Here is a 15,429-nt window from a genome sequence, read left to right on the forward strand (position 1 = left end):
GGGGATGACTCAGAGCTCAATGGGTTAGGAAGCCGAATAGAAGATGGGATATTCACTGAAACAAGAGATAAAGGAATTAAAAAAAAAAAAAAAAAAAGAATTCCCAGGCTTTAGGGAAGATGATGAGTTTAGTATTGGGCATATTGAGGTTATAGGACTTAGGATCAATTTCTCCAGGTACTAGCATCTTGGATTTATTTAAATTAAGACAGATTCTTTGGTCAGCAGAAATTTAGGCTCTAGGTCTTGAGAGTCTTGGAAAAGAAGTTTGAATTTCATCAGCTCTGAGACTATAATACCTTCCCAAGCTCTCTCCCACAACTCCCCATAACTACATCCCTCTCCCATACAGGGCTGGGGCAGTTGGGGAACAAACAGTGGAGAACACCATAGGTGGAGATACAGCTAGCTCTACTGGGCTAGCTCTTTTCTCGTCCTATCTTATCCCTGAGAGCACTTGAACATTAAGAATCATGTGTTACAAGTCAACCGAGAGCCATGTCAACCTGAAAAAGCTCTGAATTTATGCACAACTCGTATTTATTACACACATCGCATGTGCCAGTCACTATTCTGAAGTACCTGTTTTCATAGAACTCGCCAATAAGAAAAAGCGTGTATTTTCCAACTTTCCTGCTGACACCTTCATTTACAGGTGCGTGGAACCGGGTACAGTATGTGGAGGCATGTTGGCTTCCAGCTAATATTTTAGCTCAATGACAGCAGTAGAAAGCCATTTTAGAGCTGTGGCTTGTGAAAGTGGCATTTTGTCTCAGAGAGCCTTTTGCAGCAATGGGGAGAGAAAGCAAAGTTTGAAGGTTTCCTGTCCTTCCTCTCTGATTGCATTGCTAATTCTAGTTAAATATTAAACGTTTTTAAGATTAATAATATTATATCTCAATATTATATATCTTGAGTTTCAGTTGCTTGTGAGCTAGCCATACAGGCGACTAGTTATACAGGTGTTTCTGACAGAGATTTAATTCAGAGCTACAGGTAAGAGTCATACATATTTAGGTGTTTTCTAACGCTGTAAAATGGTCGAAACAACTCTTAGAGTATGGCACACTCAAGAGAGGTGTGCCAAAGACTTAACTTGGGAAAATAAACATTTAAATTCTGCATGAAGGAATGGGGCAGGGTGGGGAATTTATGAAGAGGACAACAAAAAAATAACAACAAGAAAACCAGGAAATAACTCTATCATAAAAAGGCCAAGTGAAAGAGAATCTTAAGCAAAAAGAATGGCCAATACTTTCACACGTTGAGGAAAATTCAAGTAAGATACATAATGAGTATGTACGTACGTATCTATTAGCTTAGCAAGTTGTGTGCTGCTTTTTTTTTTAAATTTCACTTTGATATTTAACCTTTGGCAATGTGTTTCTTTTTCCCCCAGGTGGATTTTAAAACTTTATGTAGTCAAATGGAGTCATCCTTATATGACTTCTAGGTTTTGTGTCCTATTAAAGGTTTTTCCATGAGAATACACACACACACACACACACACACACACACACACACACACACATATATACATTATAATGTATTTAATAAATAAATTTAATTAAATTAATTTAATTAATTAATTAATTTATAAATTAATAAATATAAATAATATAAATAAATGTAAATATAAATATAAATTAATAAATAAATTTAATTAAATTAATTAAATAAAATACATTATATTCATATATTATACATTTATTCATTTAATTATATTTTAGATGTATATATATTTCCTACAAATAAGTGTGTGTGTGTGTGTGTGTGTGTGTGTGTGTGTGTGTGTATGTATCATGTAACTCGAGAGAAAGGGTTAACTTGGGAGGAAGGAAATGTTTTGGAAGGCTACTGGGCAGCTTACAAAATACACAGGAATACCGGAGAGGCAGGCAGGAACCAAGGCAGTCAGGTGGCGAGCACCGTGGCCAAGCTCTCGACCGAGGAACAGCCCGGTCAGGGTGACGCAGCTCCGCCGCTGACGCTGGGCATGGCCACCAGCGCTGCCATCACCAGACACTGGATACTGCTGAGGCGCCGCCGTGGCTGCGTGCTGCTCTTGGCTCCGATGCCGTCGAACGCGTGATGCCGCCACCACTGGAATGAATTCTCACTACCTCCTTCTTTGTGTCACTTGCTCCAAATTCAGAGTCCCAGCAGACGTGTCTGATTGGCTGGGCTGAGGTCACTCATCTGTATCCACCTATCAGGGTCCACAAGAGTAAGTATTCGTTTTTCTCAGCTTACAGAGGCAGAGCTGGGACCTGCCGCTTCCACAACCCATAAAACATACGAAACGTTTCGGATACTCAGTTTAAGAAACAAAACCAAAAATGACTTCGCTATAGAGAATAATGCTTTCCTGGCAAAGATGATTTTATGCTTTGTACTTGCTTATAATATGCCATCTGTAGTTGTCATAATTTTTATATATAAAAACTTTAATGAAAACATAAATTGAGCGGCGCCTGGGTGGCTCAGTCAGGTTAAGCGTCCAACTTTGGCTCAGGTCATGACCTCGCGGTTCAGGAGTTTGAGCCCCGTGTCGCGCTCTGTGCTAACAGCTCGGAGCCTAGAGCCCATTTCAGATTTGGTGTCTCCCTCTCTCTCTCTGCCCCTCTCCCACTCATGCTTTGTCTCTTTCTCTCTCTCTCAAAAGTGAATAAACGTTAAAAAATTAAAACAGGGGCGCCTGGGTGGCTCTGTCGGTTAAGCGGCCGACTTCGGCTCAGGTCATGATCTCGCGGTCCGTGAGTTCGAGCCCCGCGTTGGGCTCTGTGCTGACAGCTCAGAGCCTGGAGTTTGTTTCGGATTCTGTGTCTCCCTGTCTATGACCCTCCCCTGTTCATGCTCTGTCTCTCTCTGTCTCAAAAATAAATAAATGTTAAAAAAATTAAAACATAAATTGAATAATATCATTGTACTGGACTCTTTATATATATATATATATATATTTTTTTTTTTTTTTCAATTAGCAATAGTCATGCCTCACTGACTGATTGGCTATAACACTGCTATTGCACAGAGCTACAGATGCTTTTTTTAAGACTTTATTTTTGAGAGCTGTTTAGGTTCACAACAGTATTGAGGAGGTACAGAGATTTCTCCTATTCTCCCTGTCCCTACACTTGCTTAACCTCCCCCTCTATCAACATCATTCACTAGGGTAGTACATATTTTGGCAAAGATGAACTTATCTTGACCCATCATCACCACCCAAAGTCCACTGCTTACCTTAGGGTCCACTCTTGCTATCGTATGCTCTGTGGATTTGAACAAGTGTATAATGACATATAGCTATCTTTATTATATCATATAGAGTATTTTCACCGCCCTAAAAATCATCTGTGCTCTGCCTATTCAGGCACTGTTCTCTTATTCTGCCTATTCTCCCACTGTGTCCAGAAACCACTGATCTTTTTACCGTCTCCATAGTTTGACTTTTTCTACAATGTCATATAGTTGGAATCATATAGTATATAGCCTTTTCAGATTGGCTTCTTGCACTTAGTGACAGGCTTTTAAGATTCCTCCATGTCTTTTCATGGTGCCATAGCTCATTTCTTTGTAGAGCTGAATAACAGTCCATTGTCTGCATGCGCCACGGTTTATTTATCCAGTCCCCTACTGAAGAACAGCTTGGTTGCTTCTAAGTTTTGGCAATTATGAATAAATCTGCTATCAACGTCTGTGTACAGGTTTTTGTGTCAACATTTTTTCACTCCTTTGGGTAAATACCAAGAAGTATGACTGCTGGATCATATGGTAGGAGTATGTTTAGTTTGGTAAGATACTGCCAGTCTTCCAAAATGGCAGACTCCTTTTGCATTGCCACCAGCAACGGGTGAGATTTCCTACTGCTTCACATCCTCGCCAGTGTTACAGATTTTGCCCATTCTAATAGGTGAGTGGTAGACAATTTTTAATTTTTTTTTGGTAATGTTTATTTTTGAGAGACAGACAGACAGACAAAGTGTGCGTGGGGGAGGGGCAGAGAAAGAGGGAGACACAGAATCCGAAGCAGGCTCCAGGCTCTGAGCTGTCAGCACAGAGCCCGATGCAGGCTCAAACTCATGAACAGTGAGATTACGATCTGAGCCGAAGTCGGAGGCTTAACCAGCTGAGCCACCCAGGTACCCCAGTGGATAAATTAAAAAAAAATTCCCTCTGGCAGCAGCATCAAGGGTCTAAACAGCCTGTGCCAGCAGACTGAGGCAGGGTGGATGACCTACAAGAACAACAGCGACCCCGCGGCTTTCTCTGGCAGAGGCCGATGGAACGAACGGACCTCCCCGGGAAGCATGGTGGAGGGCTTCTTCCCTCAGAATGATTTATATCATATGTGTGAACTTCAGGGTCTTTGAACTGTAGCCACGTCTGCATTTTCCATTGGGTTTTCAGACTGAGAGTGGGGCTGGATGAACCAGGGAGAAGCACCGTGTTCATGCAGGCGACCAACAGGTTGGAGGTCTCAGAGAATAGAGAGTACAGAAAATCTAGACAGGCAGACCCGTACTCTGGAAAAACCCCTATAACATGCTGGGGTACCAAAGATATACTTCAGAGAGGCCAGAGGTGGTATGACCGAGAAGCAGTTTAGTCTTTGGGGGTAAGCAGAGAGGCGGGATAAAGTGTGATATGCTGATCGAATGACTGCAAAGGTAACTGTTGCAGACAAATCGGAGAACTGGCGTGAAGTCTCATCTGGTGTCTGGTTTGTGCTCTGGGAGAAGCTGGAACTCTTTAAAGACACCAGCTGGGGTCTCCTTCCATTTGTCCTCCAGATCTACTTGTCCCCTGTTCTGTGCCTATGGAAACTGATTTCTATGAACTCTATCAATGGGCTTTCTTGCCCTCCAGTTCCTTATTGGGTTTGGCCAATGGTGAGGATCTGCCAGAAATCAAAAGCATTCTCGTGAGCTACCTGAATCCCTCAACCAAAAGTCTTAGCTCCTCATAGGAAGCTCTCCCATGACTTAGTCTTTAGATTCCGATAAGTGGTTTTCTGCCCCTTCAACCCTCAGGCCTAGAGATGGTAAAGAGCACCTGTTGGCGGTTCACAGTCTCTACACTAATTCTTGCAGTTTCCGAACACCTTACACCTATATATCTCCTTTTGTTCTAGTTGAGCAGGCCATCTATTTCATTTTGGGACCCAGACAGCAGCCTAAGATATAAATTTATAAATTTTATATGATACAAGTTGATCATTTTAGTAGACTTCTTTTCCTTTCAGAAGTTCCTGCTAGCATACAATTAAAGACTCCACATTCTACATTCATTTGATTTTTCTTCCACCTACCCCCACCCCGTCGCCTGCTCACCCACCCATGGGCTCACCGGCTCTCCACACTCCAGCAGCCCAACTCCACTGAATTTTTCAAGCTGAAAATCTGGTGTTCGTTTTGACTTCATGACCCAATCTTTTCCATATTTGTCTCCAATCTACCCTTTCCTCTCCAACCACTTCATTGTCCTTCATGGGCAAGAACAGTGGACTCAGAGCTGGTCTCCCCTCTGAGAAATGAACTTAACTGCACATAAGCAAAATGGCCCCAGGTCATGGGCTATGTTCCCCAGGTGGACCCCTGAATTAACTTGAAGCTACCCCACATCACTGAATCTCTCTCTTTCCGGGTTTTGCTCCTTCCATTGTCCATGTTCCTACCTTCTTTGTGCTGCCAGTATCTTATTGACTTATTGACTGTGTCTGTTCTCAATACACCCACTTTGCTCCCTAGCATCGCATTTCCCTCTCTCTTCTGGAATGCTGCTTCCCTGGACTAATGTATCACTAACAAATACCCTTTCCTCCCCCCACCCCCCAAAATAAACCCAACCATTCAACATCTGTCATTTGTGAAGCTGAGAATGGCTGGTGAGAAAAAAAACACACTAGGGTGTATGATATCAGCTTATGCTTTGTAACAACAACCTCAACTGTGGGCTCTCTTATTTTCCAGAATAACTGTTTTAAATCTTCTTCAACCTCACCTTCTACTTCACAGAGATGATAGAAGTCATTAGATGAGGGCTCAGTAAACTCTTCCCCATTCTCACCGACAAATATGCCTACTTACCCCTTCCTCATCATCTCCTATTACAAAATCCAGTGCTTAGAGCTCCAGTCCCTCCTGCCTTCCTGGAGACCTTGAACTACCTACTATCTTTTCTTTTTCTGTGTCTTTAACCTCTTTCTCTCTACAGGATCCCTCACAGCACACCTTCAAAATAAATAAAGAATGAGTTCTGGGGCATCTGGCTGGCTCAGTTGGTAGAGTATGCGACTCTTGGTCTAGGGATTGTGAGTTCAATGTTAGGTATAGAGCCTACTAAAAAGAAAAAAAAAAAGAATAAATTCTGTCTCTGTCCAACCCTTCCCTCCAGCTGCTGCTTAGCTTTCTCCTTGTCACTCTTCTTGAGAGAATCCTCCCCACATACTGTCTCTATTTCCTCACATCCTGTTCACTCTCCAGTTTGTGTACACCATCCAGGGGCTTAGCTCCTTCCCCACTGCTCCCCAGGACTGCCCTTCACCAAGATCATAAACCACTTCTATGATGCTAAATTCAATGGAAACCTTTCAACTCCTTCCTACTTGACCGCTTAGGGGCATTCAACATACTCCATGCTCGCCTTCTAGAAATGCTCTCTTCCCTTCCCTTGTGTGCCACTCTACTTTATTAGTATATAGCTTTCTACCCAACTAGCTGCTCTGTGTCCATCTCTTTTTCTAGCTCTTTATCTTTCACTGGCATTTAGAGGTTGGAACGTGTCATGGCTCAGATCTAAGGCTTCCTCTCCTTTCACGTGCTCCCTTCAGCATATCAGATTCACGTCTGTAGCTTGCACTGCAATCTACATTCCCAGGGCGTTTCACTTCTCGTAGAATGAAGCTCTTACTGAGACATACAAAACCCTGAGTGATCTCCCCTATCTGCCTCTGTACCTTTCCCCTTCCTGCACTCCAAACAATTTTCATTTCTATCACAGCACCATGGTCTCCATATCCCCAGCCATTTCCACATTCTTCCCCCACTGCCTGTTAGAGTCTACGCCCACACCTCCCGAGTCTGGCTGTCTGACGTTGAGTGATCCTGCAGCGGGGAGCCTCGGTGGCACTTCCTCAGAAGAGCATTTCTTGCTTCCCTAACTAGGCCAGGCTCATTTTTTTTCAGTCTCAGTTTTTATATAATCTTACAATGTACTGTATCTCTCCAGATTCTAATGCATTTATTTATTTATTTATTTATTTATTTATTTATTTATTTATGTAATTGTTTGTTATTCATTCCCTCACCAGACATTAAGCCCCATCTCTTGTTGCTGAATGTCCCACATACAGTAGGTATTCAGTGTAATTCATTCATTCACTGAACATTTTCTTTCAAGAGTCCTTTCCAATTTTATAAGGTATAGGCTCCAAAAATCCTGATGCACCTCCAATAGCTATCCTCACAGTCAATGGGGAGATCCCATCCATTAAAAAAAAATATAACCCTACCACTATCTCTTTGATTCCCCAGGAGTTTTCTGGAAAGGGCAATCCATGTGGCATTCATGACCCGTTGTCTGCTGACCAGTGAGGCAAAGAATTAGGTCATTGCCCTTTGTGATAATTAGAAGGGGCTCTTTGCCAAGCTTCACCAGATGTATGAGAGCCTGGTGCAGACCAGAAGCACTAACTTGGTGATGTGCTGACTCCAGCACGAATGGGGCTAGTGTCATCAGCTGCTGTGCAGCTGAATGCCAGTGTCTACTTTGAGATGTGGCTCAGAACGGTGCTACTCGCTCTTTGATCCTACTTCCTGGGAGTTTTGGCCAGCTTCTGAGATGAAGAAGCAAAGATAGCAGAGGTAGCCAGGCAAGCTTCATTGGTGTATTTATTATTTTAAATGCTTATTTATTTAAAATAGAGAGAGAGCAAGCAAGCAGAGGAGGTGCAGAGAGAGAGGGAGAGAGAGGATTCCAAGCAGCCTCCACACTGTCAGCACAAAGCCCAGTGCGGGCCTCGAACGCACAAACTGTGAGATCATGACCTGAGCCAAAATCAAGAGTCAGATGCTTAATCAACTGAGTCACCAAGGCGCCCCCGACTGTATTTTATTAACGGGAAGACTGGCCATCCGCCTCACCTACTCTCCTCATGCCCTGAGGACTGGTGCCCAGTCTCACTCCACAGGGCTGACTAAGTCTGCTATTGTAAGGCACAGCAGATTGTACTGTAGGATAGAAGGCCATTTCATATCAGGGGTACAAGAAATTGCTGCAAGGAATGTAACTGGCTGCCACACTTTGGAACCTGCTGTGGTGTTCCTACCTAAACCACACTCCTCATGGGCTTCTCTCAGCCAATGACCGCCTCATCTTGAGCCAGCACTCTCCCTCAAACTCTAGCTTCACTTTTCCCTCAATGGAGTTTTGTCTCCCCTTAACCCTGCATGGCACTGCGGTCACCTTCGGACTCAGGTCATGGTGGAATATGAAGTAGGAAATAACTTCCTGGGGTTCCTGGCCTAGAGGGGGCAGTTCCTACTGGATTCAAGACAGGTGTCATCATTGCTTGTTCTTTATTTTAGGGGAAAGGGGATGAAGAGTGCTCCCTTATAAGTCCTCCTCCTGGACATCTGAAGGAAGAGGGTCCTTGGGGGGCTCATAAATCCAAAGTCGACCAAATTTCCAGAACCCTGCACTTTCTCTAGTGTTATTTATGGAAATGATAGGTAGCCACACTGTTCAGCCTGCTGATTCCTAAATTTCACATAAAAAAATGGGCTCATCTTATTGACATTCAAATTTCTCATGAAATACACAGCATTCACAGGATGTTCTCAGCAGAAACCTAATCAAATCTATATGTCTTCTGTTAAAATTACACTAGCATTATTTTGATTGCAGTTTAAGGACTCAAACTCATGTTTAGCCAAGCTCCCCAAAAGGGTGAATCTATTAATTTAAATAACAAAGAAGTCCGGTAGACAGATCTGGCTTTGCACATTATTTCTTGTTAATGGAGCACAGAAGCTTCCAACAGCCCTGGATAACCTGGTCCTCCCAGGTCCTGATCTAGGAAGGAAGAACTGATTTAACACAAGCTCTCTGTGGTTCGGTAGCAGAGGTGTTCCACATGGAAAATATTGACAGTATATACAACAGACAAAGGACATAAATTATTTATATCGAGCATACATTTAAAATTCCTATAAATAAGAAAAATAAAAATGATGTAAGAGGAATACAGACTAAAGCCACAGAAGAGGAAAATGAATAACAATAAAAATATGAAAAATTCTCATTACCAATAGTATTCAGTGAAATAAGTATAAATTAAAACAATGAAGTATCATTTTTACTCTATTTAAATGTAAGAATTCAAAGGTAAATGTTGATAAGAGTGTGGGGAAATGGGTCCTCTCAACACATTGCTGGGGAGCAAATATATACCATCATACATTCATAATTTAGACAATTATATTGTCAGTAGAAATGATGGGTATGTAGTAGCATGGTAAAGTCTCCAAGACATATCATTCAGTGAGAAAAGGCAATTTGCGTAGTAGAACATTTCGGAAGCCATGGAGGTGCACCTTTAGGAAGATCTGCTGTAAGTAACTAATTTGGCTGACAGCCCCCAGCTTCCAGATCCATGGACTCATGAGGCCAAAGAATGAGGATGCACCAATAAGGCAAAAATCTTAAAACAATGTGGTAAGTGCAGTGATAGACATGTGCACAAGACACACACACACACACACACACACACACACACAGAGGAGGCAAACCCAATGCAACTTTGGGAAGATATAGAATTCTGGGTCTGGGATGGCACCCAGGAGGAGATCATGATCAAGTTGGGATGGATGTTAACTGAGTGCAGAGAGGGGAAAGAATTCCAAGCCGGCAGAACAGCCTGAGTAATTCACAGAGGGAAGAAAGCTGCATATAGAAACAGGTTGCTAAATATTAAGATAGAGGCACGGATTGTAACAGATGAGGCTAACAAGACAGGCAGGGGCCAGCAAGGCCTCCCATGTCATATTAGAGAGGTCTGAATAGGTTTTGATGCGGCCAAGAGGCACAGAAGCCTCTTGAGCAGGAGAAGAGATCTCTCTGAGAAGAGATCAGACGACAACAAGACACAGTAGAGGAGAACAGACAGGATGCTATCGCCATCATTCAGAGAAGATGAATGTCTGGAAAGGAGACTGGGACAGCATTATACTAATCGGAATCAACGGAGGGGAAGAAATGCAGGAATATGGCAGTTGGTACCATCTGTAGGAACTGGTAATGGGCTGGAGGTAGGAGGCGGAGTGAGCGATGGGGAGGAGCCTGATTACATACACCCAGGGTGGTGGCGTGAGCAGAGAGAGGTGGTGAACCGAATCAGATCAGGAAACCTATACCTCAGGGAATACAGTGATGGTTGCAAAGGCATCTGGTATTGTCCTTCTGCCACTGTCTTAAAAGGGATTCTAAAGGGATTTTCTTTCCCTTGTTCCTCCAGCACTACACTTGCATTACTGGCCTAAGTGGATACTCACCAGCTGGCCGTGTCCATCACTACAGCCAAGACTGAGAATTCCTGATTATACTTAGAGCCTGTGGAGCTGCTGACACAAACAGTCATTAGCAGACGACCCTTTTGTAACAAACTGTGCTTTAAAATGTAAACTGTGGGGGCATTTTCCTTGCGTTGTCCAGAAGGAACTTTCTCCTGCCTGAGCCTGGATTAATCATGAGAGAGCTCGTCAACATTCCACTGGTACATATTCTTACTTTGGTTGCCTTCAGCGGGACTGAGAAACTTCCAAAAGGTTTGTTTGAGGAATCTTGTCTTCTTGTTGCCTTGTCACAGTTCTAAAGTGCATGTGTGTGCTCTGATCACGACCGATTCATATTATGGCGGGCTTGGGTTTTACTTGGTGAAGTAGGGGTATGATGTATGGAGAGGGAGCAGTTGACTGACGATCTCCTTTCTACCAGTATCCCTCCCTCGCTTAAGTTCTGCAATAAAAAGTCTAGCCACACAGGGCATGCAGAGTCCTCACTTGTAGGAAAACATCAGCAGGTAGACTGCAAGTTATCAAGGTCCGTTTTGTTTATGCGTGTGTCAAACTTCAGGGTGGTCTAAATGGATGATGAAAACCTTTTCACATTAGGTTTGCTGGGAATATAATCAACCCTACTCCCAGATGTCCAGACTGTTTGCTTCTGAACAAAAGTCATTTCCATTTTCAGTTTCAGTTTTGCAAAATTCTTAGTAAATATTTTAGTTCTTAAAAATTGGAATTACAGAAAGACTCACACAATTTGCCTATATAACAAAAGCCTGAAGACAATGAGTTCTCAATAACTTTGAGGTTGGAGGCATGAGTTGGCTCAGCAAGAGACTGTGAAAGTTTTTTTTCAGAGCCTTTGGAATGTACCGGAAATAACACCACCTCAGGGAAAGGAAAGCAACTTAAGAAACTGACAAACACCTGTTGCAGCAGCAAGAATGTCCACAGTGATATGGTTTCTGGCCAGTGCATTATAAAACAGAGACTAGTGTATTTCAAATCAGGAAGAAAGACAGGAAAGTATGTGATTTACAAAGCGACTGAGGGTTTCTCTGAAAAATTTTTTAAAGACATGAAAAAGACTGAATGATGTCAATTAAAGAGTTTTCAGATTTAATGTATTAGAGTAAAAGAGTTCTGCGTTTTATGATACACTCAAATTAATTATTTTCCTTTTATGTTACTTTCCCAAGGAACTGAACACATTTGTATTGCGTAGGTCAGTGAAGGTAGTATGTGTATGTAGATGGGAAACACAGCTTTAGATTTTGTGGGTCATTAGAATTTCTGGAGCCCCAAGGGCAAGATTCACATGCTAACAAGGTATAGCTTTCTTCACAAACAATCTGATTTCGGAGACTTACGTTTTGTTTTCTTTTTCCATCTTACACAAGTAGAATAGTATCTTCAGATGTATTTAAACATTTAATTGCCAACTAATAGGTTAAGGTATCTCCAGATAAGGAAGAATCTAGATCTTTTCAACCAGCTAATAATAGCCAGAAAGACTTAACATTGGCTTTGGATTATTTTAATACTTCCTGATCATACAACGGATGTCCGGTAAGGTAGCACCTGAATGTTCACATTTACAGATTGTTTAAGTCTTATTTGTGCTCTCCTAAGCCATGAAGTTACATAAAAGTGACATGGGTAAACGCTAACATTTATTAAACTTCAGTCTTATAAGGAACAAAACAATTGATTTTGCTGGTTCAAATCAGGATTTGGTGTATTAAAAAAAAATAAACAAACCCACCTCCCTGTATAAACAACTCCTAATTTATATTCTGGAATGAAATGACTTACAGTTTCCAAACTTTACAGGTAAAGCCCTTAATTCAAATGCACACCGTCTCTATTTCGAAAAATTCAAAATATGGTGATCTAAAGATAAAGCCAAACATCTTGAACTTTGAATAAAAAAATCAGATTGTTAATCTGACTTTGTTTATAATTAATTTATTGCTCTGATTAGATTATAAAACCAAAAAATTAAAAGAATATTTTTGCCTAGTCTACTGTATTTACGGTAAAATTTAAATTAGTTACGGATTTAACACCAATCTTAGCCAAGAACACCAGGCCTAGTAGAACAAACATTCATTCACGACACACACCAGTTCTGAGAATAAACATTATCATAAAAACAGTCCTTAAAATTTTAAATGTTAGAGTTCATGGAATATATTGGTACAAAAAACAATAATATGCTATTATTTCATACTGCTGGAAATAATAAAGATGTTCCACACAAACTATCTCAGAGTTATTTTCTCTATTCTTGACAGAGAATAAAAAGAGTTCTGTAGCCAGGTATCTTTTTCCTAAGTGCTTTAAAAAATGAATGAATCAAGGAATCTGCACAATAATGTGTTACAAAATGACAGATTTTTAAATAGCACAAGGTATTTAGTGGATTCTCTTCTAACTCTCCACATACCATTTCCTCAATAAAATTAATAATAGACTTTGTAGAATTATTAGTTTCTTGTTTTAATTTTAGTTGGAGATTCCTAATGTTCAAAGACAAAAGGAAAAGTCACTTGTTCTAAATAATTACGACTAGTGACACTTTCAGTGACGAGCTCAATATCATAACCCACAACCAGAAATTTACAAACCATCACGTATGAAAGTAACCAACGTTTCATTGAATACTCGCCTTAACCACATATTTCAATAATAGTGAGTGCTTTATCAGGGAATATTAAGCGTGTGGTGGGATTTAAATTCTGTAGAAGTACAGCAGTTCACGTAAGCAGTACTGAGTTTCTTTAATACGCACAAAGAACTCCTGTCCAAACTCCACCTTTTTAAATTACCTCATTTGCTCCCATACCTAGAAGTGTTTGCGCCTAAGTGATTTATCTTCAGATATATTTGAGTAACTTCCTCTTCTAGATCGTATGCATACAAAGATAGGGTTCACAGATTCAACATATGACTAAGTCAGAGCAGGCACAGCTGTCATTGAAATCCAGGACACCGAGTCCTGGATGAATATTGACGTACATTGAAAGAGCAACTCATTGCGTGTTTGGGGAGACACAGTTGCTTTAAATAATACTGCCCTTCGAGAACAGAGAGAAAGAGCAGAAACGTCAAGACTTCTGCCATATTTCCAGAGTAGTAGGCAACTTCTCAGTGAACAAGGACTTAAGTCATGGGAGAAAGGGTCAAGGTGAGGGGAGAGAATGGGACCTGAAGGATGTGGCCCCATTCAAGAAAGTGAGCAAAGAGCAGACCAGAGTAATGCAGAGGAACTACGTGGGCCATGCTGAGGGCCCAGCTGGGGTTGGGAATTAACCTTTATAGTGGCCTTGATTTGCACCAGTGTTTCATTTCATCTAACAATACTATATGAACGTAGAGGCAAGCGAGGACAGCGGGTGAGACTAGTTCAAGGTTGGTGCTTCCCAGGGTCAGGGCAGCTGAAGGACTAGAGAGTAAGGGAGCTGAGATTATATGGCAACATACCGTGCAGTCTAGGCAGAATAATGAAGGCAGTGAAGTGAGGACATTTAAGGCCTGGAAGAGAGTGTTAAGATCAAGTTCCTTTTCCTAGTCTCCAATGTCTTTCTGTGTGTCTTTGGGGATGGCACGTAGTATTTGTGAGCCTCCATTTCCTCATAAAATGAACAAGTGCGTACTAGTGCTCAACATATAACATTAGGTACTATGCTAAAGACGGTCAGTGATTGCTGAAATGATCGCTCTTGGGTAACATGAACATTTTAGACGGGTCTCTACGGGACTATCTCTTAACCCAAATGAATTCACCCAGGAGAGGCAATTTCAGAAATTCTGAACAGGCTGAACCTAAACCCCTTCCGGTCTATGCCCAGTACCATTCCTGAAGGCAAGGACCCAAAGTGTGTTCTGTGACAAAGAATGAATGATACAATATTAATAAGTGGTTGAGATGATCAATGAAGCTTACAAGTTCCAAAGGCATCATAATAAAAAAATAACTTTTATTTTATTGTATCGCCAGTAGAATAAATGTGCCAGTTTCTAAGATAAGCCAAATGATGAGCAATACTGAATATCCTCTTTCTTTGGGGATATCTGAAAATTTTCCAACACCAAAGTGTTTTCTCATACTGAAAAAACAATACTGTATTCATGATATTAGAAAAAAAACACGAATATGTCCCAAGTCTGAGCTCTAATTTTACTAAAACAGAAAGGAGCAAATTCACCTGACTTCTTGGTGTTTACTCAGTCATTTGGTCATGTTCGTCAACAACTAGTCAATCAGAAGCTGGTCTGTCAATGGCCATGCGGTAGAGCCCATAAAAGGGTTAATATCATTTTCCTTCACATCAAGCAGCTAGGATTCAAGTGAAGTTACTCTTTGGGTCCAGAAAAGCATTGTGCTCATTTTCATGTATTTGTTATTCATGTGGTCCTTGGATTGAGGGGAGAAATAGTGCCCTAGTTTAAACAGACTCTGGCTGAGATGAAAGCTGGATAACAGAATGAAAGTAAACAGGAGACAGTCTGCTGAGTCAACAAATATCATTAAATACAACGATGTGATTTTGCCAGTAACAATTTGAATGTGGATTTGTTTGGGTAATTTTGAAAGATGGGCAAAGTGAACTTAGCCAACTATACCCTGCCTATATAAATTGATATTAACGTAAACCTTATTTTTCCCCTCTGTCTGTAATCAGTATTATGCTCAAGGCATGGAATTGCTTAGAGTTAAAAGATAGGAATTTTAAACCGACCTTCACCTTGAAGTTTAGCTCTATTATTTCCTACTTGTGTTATGCTTAGACAGCTATTTAGCCATTCTTATCCTCCATTCTTCATCTGCAGATGAGAATAATAATAGTATCTACCTTTATGT

General features: G+C 41.2%; 1 protein-coding gene and 1 long non-coding RNA gene across 2 annotated transcripts in view; one reads left to right on the top strand and one right to left on the bottom strand.

The window, feature by feature from the left end:
• Window positions 1-1,773: 1,773 nt before the first annotated feature.
• The window catches only part of LOC109269983 (uncharacterized), a 95,264-nt gene continuing 81,608 nt past the window's right edge, over window positions 1,774-15,429 (bottom strand). Inside the window, exon 3 of the long non-coding RNA XR_002081358.2 lies at window positions 1,774-2,209. This is a non-coding gene — a long non-coding RNA (uncharacterized LOC109269983). The remainder of the gene's footprint in view (window positions 2,210-15,429) is intronic.
• The window catches only part of MUSK (muscle associated receptor tyrosine kinase), a 96,440-nt gene continuing 91,404 nt past the window's right edge, over window positions 10,394-15,429 (top strand). Inside the window, exon 1 of the mRNA XM_019454224.2 lies at window positions 10,394-10,823. Coding sequence (XP_019309769.1) covers window positions 10,745-10,823 — 79 coding nt within the window. The 5' untranslated portion in view covers window positions 10,394-10,744. The remainder of the gene's footprint in view (window positions 10,824-15,429) is intronic.

Source organism: Panthera pardus, unplaced genomic scaffold (assembly GCF_024362965.1).
Source record: "Panthera pardus isolate Hobbes unplaced genomic scaffold, ASM2436296v1 HiC_scaffold_20, whole genome shotgun sequence".
NCBI classification, from domain to species: domain Eukaryota; kingdom Metazoa; phylum Chordata; class Mammalia; order Carnivora; family Felidae; genus Panthera; species Panthera pardus.